We start from the raw sequence: 15710 nt of genomic DNA, 5'->3' as shown, positions 1-15710 counted from the left end.
TACTTTAAAATTTAAGTAAAAACTGAGCCAACCTCCTTCAATAAAATGAATTATTTATTTACCAATCTTCAAGATCAAAACTTGAGCCGGAAACAAATTGAAGTGAGAGCAACTTAAGCTAATGAGGCATTTAACTGCCGCTCAACAATGTCAGCAAACTCACATAATCCACAGGCCTTGGCAAACACAGAAGCCACGGCAAGGCGGCAAGGCAAGGGCAAAGGCCATGGCGACGGGATACAGCAACCGCCATAACTGTAATGTGCCACTTGAGTGCCTTAAGCGGACGGCCAGCCGGAGAACGGCAAGAATCTCAGAACAAACATTAATTACACAAGAATTCTCGACCAGACACAAACTACCGTTGACTTTAATATTTATAGTCTCTTCTCGAGGCTCGTCGGACAGCCAGGAAGAAAAATTTGCTGCTTAAATAAATAACTGACGCCGGACCGAAATTATATATACCGAAAAATGCAAAAAAAAAATAATAATATTTATGCAGAGAAGAAAATTGAGCTGGATGGGGATGCTGAAAATATGCGCCCACGCATAATTATATAAAAATTCGCAATAATTATAAATAATGCACAGAGCGCTCAACATGCCAGCAGAAAAGCACTCGCCACTTCCGACAACGCCGCCACCTGACGGCAACAACGTCATCATCGTCATAATCAACAGGATGAGAACAGGAGTGCCCCGCCCATCGCAACACGCCCATTGCCCATCGCCATCCTACTTAACCACTACAAAATTTCCGCTTCCGTTAAGGCGCGAGCGTAAAATTAAATCAGCAACAAAATATTCTATGCAAATGCGAAATAAAAAGAAACCAACACACAGAATCCAATGGAAAATGGGTATTCGGTTCAAGTCCTGGCCTGGTACTGGCCTTCCTTTCGATTCGGCTCTTCTGTATTTTTTTCTCAGATTTTCACCATTATCGACCAGCAATTAGAGCAAGCTGAAGAAATAGAAGTGCATAAACCTGCTCAAGTAGCTAAAAATTGAATTTCCAGGAAGCTCTCTTCTATGACGAGTGAAAATTGGAATTGGTTATCGGAGTGAATCACATTTTTGGAGTGGATCGAAAGCAAAAATGTCTCATTGAATGGGATTTTATACCTTGAGGGTGATGATAAAAGCAAATATAAATATATTTCATTTGGTTAAACCTTTTACAAAATGGTTATATCTATTTTAAAACGAATTCCGGTTAAAATTCTATTTAAAAGTTTGTCCCAATTTATTTTTGAATAATTTATCTGTCAATCTCGTGATAAAATGTTCGCACATCACATTCCCCCCGCTAAAGCCTAATTTATTTAAGGACAAATTAAAATGAGTTGCCTCACCTGTCAGGTTCAGGTATTAAATGAACACAAACAAATGTTTTTTTTATTTAAAAAAAACAATGGAGGTCTGACGACCAGAGCAGGCAGCTCATTGGTATACAATTTTGTCCCGTTTTTACCATCGATTGCTAAAATTTTATTGACAAAAAATATATATTTTCGAGCGGCATTGGCCAGGGGCAGGTATTGTGTGTGGGTCTCGTAATAAAATTCGAATAATTCCGCTGGCAGAGATTTCCCCGTAACTCATTCTGCATCGCCGGTTCGGTATGGTTAATGTTTTCATTTTATTATGCTAAACTAAAACCAACAGTTTTATGCGATTTTTATTATTGGCCTAGTACTTGTCGGGGATCCAATGGGGAATGTAAAAACAAACATATACCCAGTTGTTTTACGGCCGGCTGGGGCTACCTTTTGTGGAATGGGATTGGGAGTAGTTATACCTTATAGTGGGGAGTAGAAAAATGCTGTTTTAGATCTCCTTTATCGTTATCGCTACATTTGTGTGTCTCTCTCGAATTGAAATTGAAAATCTTATCATAAAAATCATGTCGTGACTGGGAAAATGGTAATGGGCTAAGTGCAGCAAAACGAATCTTGATTTTATTTTCCGTTTATATTGGAGATTTATTAGGAGGGTATATTTTTGTTGTTGAAGTGGCCCATAATGATTCCATTGCGTGATGGTTGGGAAAAACTGTCAATAGCTGGGTGGTTAGTTGGATGGATGGATGGGTGAGTGGATGTCTGGAAAATATTCCTCCCATTCGCATTTAACAGCTCATCAAGCAACAGAAGCCGATGCCGATGCCGATGCCGAAGCCCAAGCAGCAGCAGCAAATGGAATACACTCTAAAAACGTTGGCAATCAACGAAGCATAATTTGTACAACAATTTCCGTTTGCCGGCCAAGTCCACAAAAGCGGGATTACGGTTTGGGCCTTTTGGCTTTCGGTGTCTGGTCAAAAGTCAAAAGTCCGTTGAACCCCAGCGAAGCGTAAATGTTTTTCCCGGTCCACGGTCCTCATCCACTTGTTTTTTCTCATGGTGCTTCGTTTTTCCTTTCGAATGATTCAATAACACGTGTTAGTCGGGATACAAAAAAATAAAACTCCAAAAACCAAACAAAAAAATGGAAACACAAACCATGAACAAGAAGCAAACCTCCTCGTCGTCTGATTAGAACAATTTCAATTTTCACGCGGACATTGTCGTTTTTCTTTTTTTATATTTTGGTTTCTGTGCCTTTGACTTTTTGCAACGTCAGACCTTTGGGCACGAAGGTCATTCAATTTGATTAAGCAATATTTTCGTTTGTTTGGGATGATTTAGCAGGAAGTTTATGTGTATATGGGTGTACCCAGTGACAGGTCGAACATTGCTCCTGTCATGCTTTTCCTTTCATTTTTTGTTTTTCCATCCTGACAGTTTGGCGTTGATGGAGAAGTTTTCAGACATCCATTAGCCCATTGTTGGGCTTTAAGGACTTCAAAGATTTGAGATGAATTAACTAATTAAATAAAGCCTCCGGCAAGCTCTGCAGTTTATATTCAATTTCATTGCAATTATCGATTGGAAAATCGAGTTTCCGAGTGGTGACCATATTTGCAACTTTTTGATATTCCATCTGATTCGAAACTCAATAAACTCTTATTTCGCAACCGCATCAAAGTTTCTGGATGATTGTAATGCAAACCTTATTCTACCATTTGCAGAGCTCGGCGAGTGTGAATTCTCACAAAAGCTTTTCAATCTCGAATTCATTTGCTTGAAATCGAATAAGCAAACTCGGAGAAAGCCAGAGACAGGGAAAATGCTAAGAGAAACAGATAATCCTGTTGGATGCCTGACGGTGGATGGTGGAGTAGGGGAAACAAGCACTTCATAATGAAATGAAATCTTATCACATTTCAGCTTGATTGCTGCCTGCCGCAATATTGTTGCCTTCCTTCCACGACGAGGTAGAAGGAAAACTAGTGGTAGAAGCGAAGAAAGTGAGAAAACAAACTTGCAACTTTGGCAATCTCCAAATTCAATTCAGCAGCATCCTTTTCTGCTCGCAGGATATACTTTTTTTGTATGTTTGCACCTGGCTGTCATAGCAATGTGGCACTCACCTGTCGTGGGATTGTGTCGTCCTGCGGCCGCCAGACTGAGATTTCGTGGCAGAGTCATGCAATCACCGCCGCCAGCAGAGGTGCCACCGGCCCCGGAGCCGCCAACACCGGAGACTCCGCCACTCACTGGCGTGCTGGTGAGCAGGACATTGCCGCGACTGTCGACGAGGGCGGTGCCACCTCCGGCTAGATTCAAGGCGGCCGTGTTTCGCGCATAATTCAAAGTGGCCGCATGGTGCAGCCCGCCTGACTTGGGCAGCGTCATCATTCCGGGATTGTAGCTCACACTGCTGCCGGAGACGACAACGGAGGCGCCGCCACCGGAACCACCGCCACCACCGCCTCCGCCGCCTGCCCCACCTCCGATTCCGACTCCGCCCACACCCGCTGAACCGGTAGCATTCCGGCCGAATGTTTGCGTGCCGGACATTCCCTTGATTTGCATGTGCTCGCGCTGCTGCTGTTGCTGTTGCTGCTGCTGATGTTGCTGCTGCTGCTTGCTGCTGGTGCTGTAGGTGACATTGCCGAGGTTATCGCTGCTCACCTTGCCACCATCTAACACACCGTTATTCAGTGCCCCACCGCTGCCGCCGCCCACCTGCTGCTGTTGCATGCCTACGGGTATAAGCCAAAAATTGTTGTTGATTCTTCAGAGTTCCATAGAGGCATGCACAGAGTCTTAATTAGAAGTGATATTTATTTATTTGGTGCTTTTTACAATAGAAGCTAATTAAGCATTCAATTGTCTCAAGGACTAGGTGCCAAGATATGTCTAAGATCTCTTATTTATCTCAAGAAATTTTAATTAAGTTAATTAATATTTGGAAATTTCTGTGAATAACTTAATCCTGAAATCGAGGGCCTTAAGATAAAAGTTGTTATTATTTTAAAAGGATTTAAATTATCTTTGTAAAATTATACAAACGGAATCTTAATTATGAAATAATTATTATTTTATGATTTTAATCAATAACTAGAAAAGCTAGAGTCTCCAGGCTATTCGCAATTTTAAAGCTTATACTTGTTTTTAATAAAATCCCCCATTACCCCAAAAATATTTCGTTTTCATTGGTTTATATATTAATTATAATAAAATTCAAGTAAATTGACTTAAAATAAAAGGTTGCTTAATTGCACTCACCTGTATTGGAGCAGATATGTGGCGGGGGCGGCTTCTCGTTGGCGGCAGCAGCGGCCGCCGCGGCAGCTGCCTGAAGCAACATGGCCGCCTGACCGGCCTGGTCCTGGTGACTCTCCACGTCCACGATGACGTTGGCCGAGCTCTGGGAGTGACCCATGTGGTAGTGGGCGTGCTTGATGGGCTCCGGCGGATAGGGGACCTGCTGGTGGAGACTGCGCTGCTGGTACTGCTTCTGCAGGGTCTTCACCTCCAGACGCGTCTTGTCCCGCTGGTAGTAGACTCCGGCGAATATGAGCACGTTCAGGATCAGCAGGCTGCAGCCAATGGCTATCGTCACGCTGAGGGCCGTGGAGTAGGCGGCATAGCCGGCCGCCTCGAAACCGGACGCCAGGGTATCCGACGAGGCATTGGCTAAGGTAGTTGGCGCAAAAACACCACCACCCCCACTGCCGGAGTAATTTCCTCCGATGGGTATACAGGTCGTGTACATGTTGTTCGGCTCCACCGTGGTAACTGAAAATACCGAGAAGTGGGTTGCATATTAATCTCTGACTGTACTGGCTCGGTGTAGTTCATTTTGCTCGCCGGGAGTCGACAGCCAGTGTACTCGAATACGGGTCGTATGAGTAATGTCCTTTGGCAGCTCAAATTATTCATGAGTACGGTGTGGGTGTTGGGTCGGGCGATTCTGGGGTAAATGTATTCAGGAGGCCACCAACAGATGTCCAGCAAAAGATTGTTTCTGTGTTGCGACACACTTTCCACTCGAGCACTAATTTCTTGAGGCTATTTTCAGCTGTTCAATATGTTGTGAACCACATAATTCACCAAATAAATAAACAATTCAATTTTAAAGGCCGAATATTGCCAGTAGCTGTATTGATCACAGAATTGACGCTTTTCCCTTGTCAAGCAATGTACCAAAAACCTGTTCCCTTTGGGCTTGAATTAATTGCATTGCAAGGGAAAACTTAATATGTTTGATTTCTGGCACTTGGCATTGCAGTGAGCCACTTATTCGTTCTAGCAACTCCTTTGTCTCAACTGTCCGGTGTATACATGAAATTATTTCCATTCGCTAGGCGAATGTGGAAGCATTTTGCACTCCACTTGGCCGCCATTGTATCTGGGAGGAGGGCAGGTGCGCGGCGAAAGGAGTCGGAAGCGAAAATGTCTGCGAAAACAAATGGGTTTCGTCCTGCCTTTGATGCCCTCCTTGAAAATGTATTTGTCATTGTGCTAGAAGTGTCTTGGAATTGTTCTGTTCTGCTCTGACTGTCTGGGCGAGCGATTTAAGCACTTTCTACACTTGGCATTGTTTTGTACCGAGTGTGGGTGCCATGGAAGGCATGTACTACTTGGGTGCTTTGTCTGTAAAGTTTCGCTTCACAATTTTCTGCATATCAAACAATTTCGGCAAAGTTGCCTCATTGTCTCAAGATTAAAGACTTTGGCACGTATTTTGCATAAATATTCGCAGAAATAAATCTGCCGTAATAAATGGGAATAAAAGGCTACACGTTAGCCGCCATATGCCAGCAGACTCCTGCCCAGGATCTGGGTGTCAATAATCGTGTGAAGACTTACAGCTGTCATCCAAGAACCACTTGCTGCTGCTTCTGCTGCCGATGCTTTGTCTGAGAGCTTTTTCAATTTGCATTCAAGTGTGGCATTTAATTTACTCAAGATTGTTTGGACGGAATTGGTTAACGAAATGCCTGCCAGCCTGGCTGCCACAAAAACCCAAAAAAGCATCAGGTGAGTGGGCAACGAACCAAAGTTTTTGTGGGCGTGCTAGGGAATCCAATTTGGAATTAGCCCTTATCTATACATAATAATTTCTCACCAACTTTCGGCCATCAATCATGATGGCGTAGGCAGCTCGGCTCAAAAACTCTCAGCCTGTCACTTGAGTTCACTCGGGAAAGTTCTTAAGACCCTTTTTTCCTCTCTTATGGTCCTGAAGTGTCGGTGTGAAAGTGTGTCTGTGTGGAAAGGACAACCCTTTTGCTAAATTGCATAACCTGGTATATTTTGATCCCCCCATTTTGAGCAGATTCGACCCTGGCCACTAAGCTCTTTATCATTCCGCTCCATTTTGCATTTAATTTTCCAAGTACAAATAATTTTTGGTCGGTGTGCAGCAGCATTTGGCATTCCTCCCTCCTTCTATATTTTTAATTCCTTTTTATTTTTATTTGAATTTCCCAGGGCCGCATGCGTTCAAGGACCCCTAGATAATTATGTTACGAGGACACATGGCCCCAGCCAGGACATGGACAGATAGCCAGAAAGGGGCGGGACCAAAAGCAATGCTTAATGTGGCTTTAATTAGTGCAATCACAGAGACGGGCTAAAAAAAAAAAAAGAATTGAAATAATAATAAGAAAGTAGAGCAACCCCAAGCCGTAAAATCAAACTGAAAATACTGAGAAAAGGGCGTCGCCTGGCAGCTTTTTGTGCCACGAAAGCGAAAAATATTTGCGGACAGGCTGGGAGTCGGTGAGCCAGGCTCAAATGTCCTTGCATAATTTAGATATTAGGCAGGGCAACGGCATCAGCTGATGCTGGCTGGTTTGGCTGACTGGCAGGCATTCGGCTAAGGACACTCGGGCATTTATTAAGTGAACCATTTCAATTTTCACTGATAGTTTGACATTTCCCAGCTTAATCAGCCCTACTTCCCCGAAAAAGAAATCGCTGGAATTATGCAAATGATCCGAGCGGAGGATGGGAAGGGATTTTCTTGGTAGGCTTTCGGCTTAGTCTCTTTCCACATGTTGCTTTATCTCCATCTCGTTGCCAAATAACTCAGGTGAGCCGACTCTTACCTGGTTTTCTTTTCTATTTCCATTTTTCGCCGGAATCCAGGTCAGGCAAAGTAGCACAGAGTTGGCTTTGTGCCTCTCCATTTTTGTGTGTGGGAGGATGTGGCTTGTTTGTTTTTTTAACCTTTTTTTTGGCTTTGGAAAAATGGTAACCAAAGGCCCTGGCACGGGATGATGGGATAAACGACATTGAAAGCGTACTCTACCGGATTGGGAATGAGTTAAAGGCAGTTGCCTTAAGACTTTTGAGTCTTCTGCTTAGCACATAATTATCATAAGGTTGTTGATCTTGAATATTTCGAATAATAAAATTATAAGATCAACAAATAAACAAATATAAAGAGTTACCTTTAGAGTAAGCAGCTTATAACCTTACTTTCAGACTCCTATGCAACTTTGGCGCCTAGACTATCTATTTTTTGGCAAAAACTTACTTGCTTATTTTGCCAAAGGGAAAAAAATTAAATAAAAGTAACAAGGAATAACTTTGGGAACAGAAATCCAAGTCCTCCAACACTTTGCCAACCCAACTTCTTAGAGCTTTTCAACTTTCAAGTTTTGCACTTTTTTCGATTTGTATATTGTTGCGGTTGCTTTGTTTACGGCAAAGTCTCTCGTTTGGCTTGGAGATTTTTTGGCTTTTAGCTGCATATTCCTGTCGTTCCGGCCAAGTTGTATAACCAACGGCTGAGGTGACGACAGGGAAAGTGCGGAGAGGCCAAGACAAGGCGGCACAGTTGGCAAAGTCAACGCTTAAATGAAAAGCATGTCAAAGTATGTCGAGTCCATATGACACTGTGACTCGGTCGGTCGGTTGCTCGGTCGGTGCCTTCCAGCGAAGTCTGCGACTTTTTGGTGGCACCTCCTCCAGTCAGTCTTCTGTGATTTTCCCACTACCCCGCCTGCTCCTTGATTTTCCCCTGAATTTTCGTCCTTTTTTTTGCTTTGTGGCCTGGCTGCCTCGTCGTCGGCTGTCAAGTTGACAGCTGTTTGTCGCATTTCAGCCATTTTATCATCTTCTATTTCCACTTTTTCTCTATCTGTCTACTCCTGGCTTCCCCCAACACCGGCACTACCATGCTTCAGTTCCATTTCCACTCGAATTTGCGTTTCCATTTCTGTTTTTATCCCTGCCCAGGCTGTAAGTTTGTTTTGATGGCCGGATTTAGTTTGCAGCATTTTTGGCCCGAGCACTAATTGAAACGAACATTTGTTGTCTGTGGTCCGACACTCGGCTCTCATCAGGATTCTACATTAGCCACCGCAAGTCGCCCTTTCACCTCCAGTTCACTTTGTTTTGGGTCACAGATTAGTTGTTTGTCCTCCAAACCGAACTAGTGAGAGATTAAATTTAAGAGCAGCTGGTATCTATCATGATTTAAGGCACCCATAGAGGAAAAAGTTTCAAATGCGGTCTTGGTAAGGATCTGAAGGACTACCAAATATTAGAGTATCAGCGTATCCGAGTAAATAATCAACTCCATTTCTCTTTAATTTCAAATTTTTCTTTTTCATTTAAAAGTACATTTTCCTTTCATCCAGTCTATTGGGGGAATAGAGTCAACATTTCAATAATTTTTAATTTTCCCGACTTTGCGAAGCGAAAGCGCTATAGCGTGCCACGCCCACGCTCCACGCTGCAACCCCTATAAGCTAATCCATTTTGCATTGGCCAACTTGGCAGCAGGAAAGGATAGGGTAGGGGTGCTGTATTTAGTTGCCTGGTTAGAGGGAAGTAGAGAAAGTTTTGCCTGAAATTGACTGTCTTAGTTTTGACTTTGAGATAAGCCAGCGTGGCTGGAAGTAAGCAGGAGCAGGGGCTATACCATGAAACAAGGACACGCCCACGAGGCAGTGCAAGCCGTCGCCCCCTGATCCTGTCCCCTATATAGTCACCGTTTCATACAAGCATTTGATGTTTGAGTTGGATTCGCTTTGGCGTCCCCCACGCCCGCGCCATCAGTCTCTTGTGGATGAAGGCAGCTGCAGCTGCAGTTGCCACAGCTGCGGGGACAGTTTATTAAAAATGGCAAAAACATAAAGAGAACGAGGAGGAAAAAACAAGCAGCAAAGTTTGCTGTTAATTTAGAGTAAGTGTTGAAAAAGTTTCCGCCAACGAGTTTTACATAAACTGGTTTAATGACTTCCCATCTGAGACCGAAGCCGAGGGGAAGCGCACCGGCAGGGGGAGCGTTGCAAGTGCATTAAAATTATGCGCTATTTACATTTGTGGCATCTTAGACAGAAGACTCGCCCCATCCCATCCCATCGCATGCCTGACTTTTCCACCCGGGCGAATATAAACGAGAAAATGTATGCCACAGACAGATAGTAGATAAAGTATATAGAGAGAAAAGGGCGGGGCACACCCAGCCCGGCGGAGGCCCCCATCAGGGGAAAAAAGGTTACACACACTTAATACTTATAGAGATTACAGTTGAGTGCATTTCCAAAAGTCAGCACTCGACACAATATAAATTCAAAAGCCAAACCCGGGTATCCCGGGTGCCGGACGCAATTTCAATAACCGGAGAACCCCAGCTGGAGGTCCAAGTTCGGGTTGGGTCAAATGGAAATGTCATGCCTGGGATGGAATCCCCCTTGCCACGATGGGAGGGGATGGGTTCGGCTCACAAAAATGCCAAGTTTGCAATTTAACTTGCTGCGGGACCACAAAGTGAAGTAAACACCGACTAGGCCGAGGCCAGCGCCTCCGAGTGTAAACAGAAATCTTTGCTACCGAAAGTGTTGATTTTCAGCTCGTTTCCAGCAAACAAACCTACCAGAAAACCAAAAAACAAAAATGAAATAAAGAAAAAAAAAAAAAAGAAACCGAAAGCCAAATAAATAGAAAGAGTTTTCTCTTTTGAATTTGATTTTTATTTGTGCTGGATACCACCCCACATGGTGTTTGTTGAATTTATTTCATTTTCCGTCGAGTTATTAAACAAATGTGCACATGTGCGTACAAATTTGTGGTCGCATCTTAAATATTTGGCTCTCGACTCGCTTCAAATAGCTTGATATCATATGAGCATACATGGCGTATGAGTGATATTTGGGATAGGGCTTAAGTAATTGAGGTCAAGTTGGAAAAGCAGATGGGAGTCAATTGACTCGCTAAGCAACTTTGACTTCCAAATAATATAAAATTCAAAGAGATTTGACATGAAATATGACTGCCCATTTGGGATATCAAATAACCTACATTTTCAGTAGCTTAACCCTCTAGTGCCCAAATTTTCTTTTCCAAGAAAAAAATTATTTTTGGATTCAGTATGTATCAAAATTAAATGTTTGTTTTAAAAAAAAATTTATTTTTGCTCGGATCGAGTTTTATATGACTATATCCTTGGACCGCCTAGAGGCGGCTTTGGGATGATAGGCCAACAAAAAATTAGGTAATCAATTCTTTTGTTGCACACATTTGTTCGTCCACAGATAAGCGTTAGCGCAGCGGAACTAATTGATACTTGTCATTGAAATGAGTCGTGAGCGGTCGTATTTTGTATAAAGGATCGTGGTCGTCAGAATCCTTGGAGGGCAACTTACTGTTGTCATTAAAATGCAAATTTCTAAATTTGTTGAGGAAAACGAAGTATTGGATCCTTTTGGACAGCATACAAATTTGTTTGCTAAGTGATATGTTCAATAATAGTATAATAAAAAACAAGAAAGGAAAGCTAACTTCGGGCGGAGCCGAACCCTTGATATACCCTTGCAGTTGTGCCATTTTCGATCGTTCAGTTATATGGCAGCTATAGGATATAGTCGCCCGATCCCGGCCGTTCCGACTTATGTGTGCAAAGTTTCAAAGATAGCTTTAAAACTGAGAGACTAGTTTGCGTAGAAACCGACAGACAGACGGACATGCTTATATCGAATCAGGAGGGGATCCTGATCAAGAATATATATACTTTATAGGGTCGGAGATGTCTTCTTTACTGCGTTGCACACTTTTGACCAAAATTATTACCCTCTGCAAGGGTATAAAAATTGAAAACACTATTCAAGTGTATCCAGATTTTGAAGTTCTCCGAGGTCAGGCTCATTAAAGGATATTGCAGATATATCCATGAATAGGTTCATTTGGTACCACAACATCTTTTTGAAAAGCGGTGCTTTTGGATCCATAGTCCAAACAGATCCACATTCAGCTATTGTGTTTCCTTTAACATGAGCAGTATTATGATCAGCAGGCGCTTTACGTTTGCGTTTCTATGCTTGAGGTGAATTGGACGCAATCGAACTTGAGGGTGACAACCATTTTGCAAAAGGAGTAGGACTTCCGCTTGAAGTTACACAAATCTCTCCACCCAACATAGACCAATGTCATTGTATCAATGCCAAAATCAATAGAATTTAATAATTTTGTAATCTCCACGTCGAAAAGAGCTGATAACCTATTAACATTATTCAATTAATTCATTATTCAAGCAGTTATTCGTACTTAAATATGTCATAAGTTACTTCCCTTTCTAAATCACTTTATAAATTTTTTTTCCCGAATTGTCCCAAGACCGCCTCTAGACGGGATATTTTATAAATGCAATAAAAAGCTAACGAAAGCTTATTTTTAGTGTGGGTTTCGTATTTTGCGTCCTTGAGACTATCAACAACACGGTACAATTTTTTATTCCACCGGCAAACTATTTATAATATTTTAAAAAAATATTTACATTTTGCACTTTTTACAAAATAATTACTTCATTCGAGTTTCACAAATTTTCTTCTTCAAATGAATACAGCAGCTTGCGCAAGCTCTAGTATGTATTCCTAAAGCAACCAACTTAATTTTTGGGCTTTCCCAAATTAGAAACAATGCAAAACCGAGTCAAAAGGATTGAAAAGAATAAAATAACGGTATTTTTAACATTACCCGTCTAGAGGCGGTCTTGGGCACTAGAGGGTTAAAGCAATTCCTATTTTAATTTGCTCGCTTTAGCAGAATCTGCAATTAAATATAAGCCACAGCCAAAGGCCACTCAAGCGTGGGCTTTTGGCCTGGCCTTTGTCAACTGTATTAAATGACAACTGCAGACTGTACAAAGGGCCAAAAGGGACGAAGCCAGAATACAATCTACAAAGGCGATAGGCGTTATTCCTTTGGGCTCTCTCGGCCGTTTTGCCGTTTTTTGCCCACTTATTTGTTGTCTTTAGGTATTTAAGTGACAGTGACAAGCCGCAGAGCAAGCGTATGATAACCCGACTGACTGTCTGACTCGCTGACTGGATGTCTGATTGGATGTCTGTGTTTGTTTTTGGGGCTACTTACCGCCCAATATGCCGTTCAAATAGGCGGAGGCATTTAGACCGCGTCCCTTCTTCATCATCAATTGCTCATCGATGAGCAGGAGGCGCGAGGACGACGACGACGAGGACGATGTTGAGCCGGCGTTGGCTGTTGATATGCCGAATGGATCTGGTTTAACGGGTCCCTCGTACAGGTCCATATCGTCGTGATTGCGGAACAGATTGTGCCGGGCTATCACATCCTCCATTCCGGCGCGATGTAGCTCCGGTATCAGGCGCAGCCAAATCGAGAGTTGATGGGCCCGAAAGTGATTCTTAATGCGCGGCTTCATTCCTGGAATTTAAAGAGTTCCGGTTGTAGAATAGAGGGTGTGACTATGCAAAAATCTTATTCGAGGGTTCTTAGTCGACGAAAACAAAACAAATAGGGGCGGGCCCCAGTGTAAACATCTTCATTTTCATTTCCATGTGACAGATACCAGAACTCATACACACACTCGTCCCTAACACGAAACATGCATGCAAATAGCTCTAATGCTAAACTATTCCATTTTGGCAAAGCTTTTGCTTTTGGGCTACTTTCGAGTCATTTGCATGCCAAAAAGGTGAGCGACAGACACTTGGCTCAATTGAGGCCAGACTGGCTTCTCAGTGCCTCGGTTTTCATTTTTGCGCCCTCAGTCCGCCCCGAATGTCTTGTTTACTTTGGCAGGGTGAAAGCGACATAACTGTTTAATTTTTGATGCCCCCAGCTATTCCTGCTAAGAGCCAGTCAAGTGCACGGAAAGAAAAAGTTTGCCAGTTTTAAGGATATTTAAACAAAAGGATTCTATAACCAAAGACTTGAAATTGAATAAAATATAACCTATCACAACCGATTATAGTAATAATTTTATTATTAATACATATAACTTTTTTTTATTTCTAAAGTGTTGGTAAATAATGCGGATATCCTTTGGATAGCCTACTTCCTTTGGAGGCAAACAGGTGGCTACCAGAATATCTTCATATCTGGACGAATTTATAAATATCTGAAAAGTACCGAGAATGATTCTCAAATATTCAGAAAGCCTTTTTCGCACACCTTTTGAGCAGCACGCTCCTTATCCTTGGGGAGTATTCATAAGGAAGTATGATTGCCGAGAAAACGACCTTTTCACCCCCACCTGATCTCCCCTCCTCGTCAATCAACAGTCGCAAGTGCAAATCCGAAACCTAAATAAATATTGCAGGCTTACGGAACGGTGCATAATTTACGCAACACAACTTTCAATACAATGGCGGCTCCTGGTCGTATGTGTACATAAGATATCCTTATAGTTCGATATACTATATGCAAGTGTATTGTACGAATGCGGCGCATCTGTGTGACAGCTGCCTTTGTGTGCCCGAGATCCTTTTGTGTGAGCCAAACTTCTCGGCTCCGAGGAGCAGCTCCTTCTCCCCGGCCCTGGCCTCCGCCCACAATATTTGATTTCGATTTCAGCTTGCCGGCGTATGAAATAAAAACTCTCCACGGCGGAATCCTTTCAACTTGCTTATGTAAAGTGCAGCAGGAGATGTATAGAATGTCAGCTGTCGCTGTGTGTCATTTCAATTAAAATCAAACAAAAAAAAACATATATATACTATATATAAAATGGATAAAGTAAAGAAGGAAGAGGGTGAGATATAGTATCTGCTCACAGACATATACATATCCTTTGATACGTATCGTCCTTCAGTGCTTACATGTGCGTAAAGTGCGTGTCAGCAGGCATTGCCCTGGCAATTTCTGTTACCTCTTACGGGTACTGAAAAAAAAATGTGATTACAAAAAAAGCCATTCGCCTCACGACAACAATGTAAGGGCAATCCATTGCCATAACCTGTTCGTAATTTTCATAAATCGTTAAGCGCGCATATCTGTCGCTATCTTTTCAAAAGAATTTCCATGAATTGAGTGTGCCTGTGTGGGTGGTGGCCTATTTTATTGTCAAGTGGGTATATCTATTCTAAAGAAATCAAAATATTACATACATATTTCTATAGAAAAAAAGTATCTTAGAAAATTCCTAAGAAATTTTTTCAGTTAAGAAGGATTTTTTTTAAACGTATTTCTATCAGAAGTAGATAAATCTATTTAATATAAATACATATATTAAATTCTTTTAAATTTAACTCTCTTTTATTCGTAGCTCTTTTATTTTATTTAAAAATATTTTCCATCAACTTTTTGTCCTTTTTGAGATGACTTTATCATAATAATAATAATAAAAAAAAACGAAAGTTTTGATATTAAAATTAAATATTTAGTGCTCCATACAAATTTCTACTTTATTTAAGGTATTTGATAATCCTCCCCATTATGCAAATAAGGTGTTCAGAAGCCACCCCCTATCGACTTTGTGTGTTTTTCCCATGTTCCTGTCGGGTTCGAGCACAAAAGGTGCGAAAAATTTGAAATTAATAACATTTTCGTACATTTGACATGAAGCAACGGTGCCATTTTAACGCTCACATAAAGCTTTATGCACCCCACTCCGATTTTAGCCCACAGCCCCACGATTTTTCGACAATCTCTGGGCGTTTTGATTGCCCTTCATCTACCTGGCGGAGCTACCTGGTGGAGCTTCCTGGTGGCGGCGCTGTTGCTTTTGCTTCAATACCCTGACACTCGCCGGTGCGATGCTTATTTTTTTCCACTCACATTTTCAAGTACTTGTGTGTTAACTCCCTCGTTTTTTACCGGCCCCTCCCCGCCGCACCCTTGCTCATCTGGCAAGTCCTTCCCGGGGAACGTCCCCTCAATTTGTTGTTGTTAGCAGGCAAGGCATGTACAGGCGTTTCCTTCTTTAAAATTCAAATTAAATTTGATTCTCCTCTTTTTTTTCTTTCAGCTGGGTGTGTGTTTGTGCTTAGATTTCATTTTATTTTTTGTTATACGGGAAATTTGTAGCCTTTATTTGGCATGAATTCCATGAATTCTTTTTACTGGATACCAAAATAGCCATACAACGTTTTGAAAGTT

At 42.0% G+C, this 15710-nt stretch overlaps 1 protein-coding gene across 4 annotated transcripts in view; it reads right to left on the bottom strand.

The window, feature by feature from the left end:
• LOC6500423 (neuroligin-3) overlaps nucleotides 1–15710 on the bottom strand; it is a 41727-nt gene that overhangs the window by 13848 nt on the left and 12169 nt on the right. For all 4 annotated transcript variants that reach the window (XM_044714184.1, XM_032453085.2, XM_032453088.2 and 1 more), the window contains exons 10-12: nucleotides 12723–13034; nucleotides 4620–5132; nucleotides 3479–4093 (exon numbers count right to left, since the gene is read on the bottom strand). In XM_044714184.1, the coding sequence (XP_044570119.1) occupies nucleotides 3479–4093; nucleotides 4620–5132; nucleotides 12723–13034 (1440 nt within the window). The remainder of the gene's footprint in view (nucleotides 1–3478; nucleotides 4094–4619; nucleotides 5133–12722; nucleotides 13035–15710) is intronic.

The sequence above is a fragment of the Drosophila ananassae genome, chromosome 2L, assembly GCF_017639315.1.
Source record: "Drosophila ananassae strain 14024-0371.13 chromosome 2L, ASM1763931v2, whole genome shotgun sequence".
NCBI classification, from domain to species: domain Eukaryota; kingdom Metazoa; phylum Arthropoda; class Insecta; order Diptera; family Drosophilidae; genus Drosophila; species Drosophila ananassae.
This window is presented reverse-complemented; position numbering and strand designations above follow the sequence as displayed.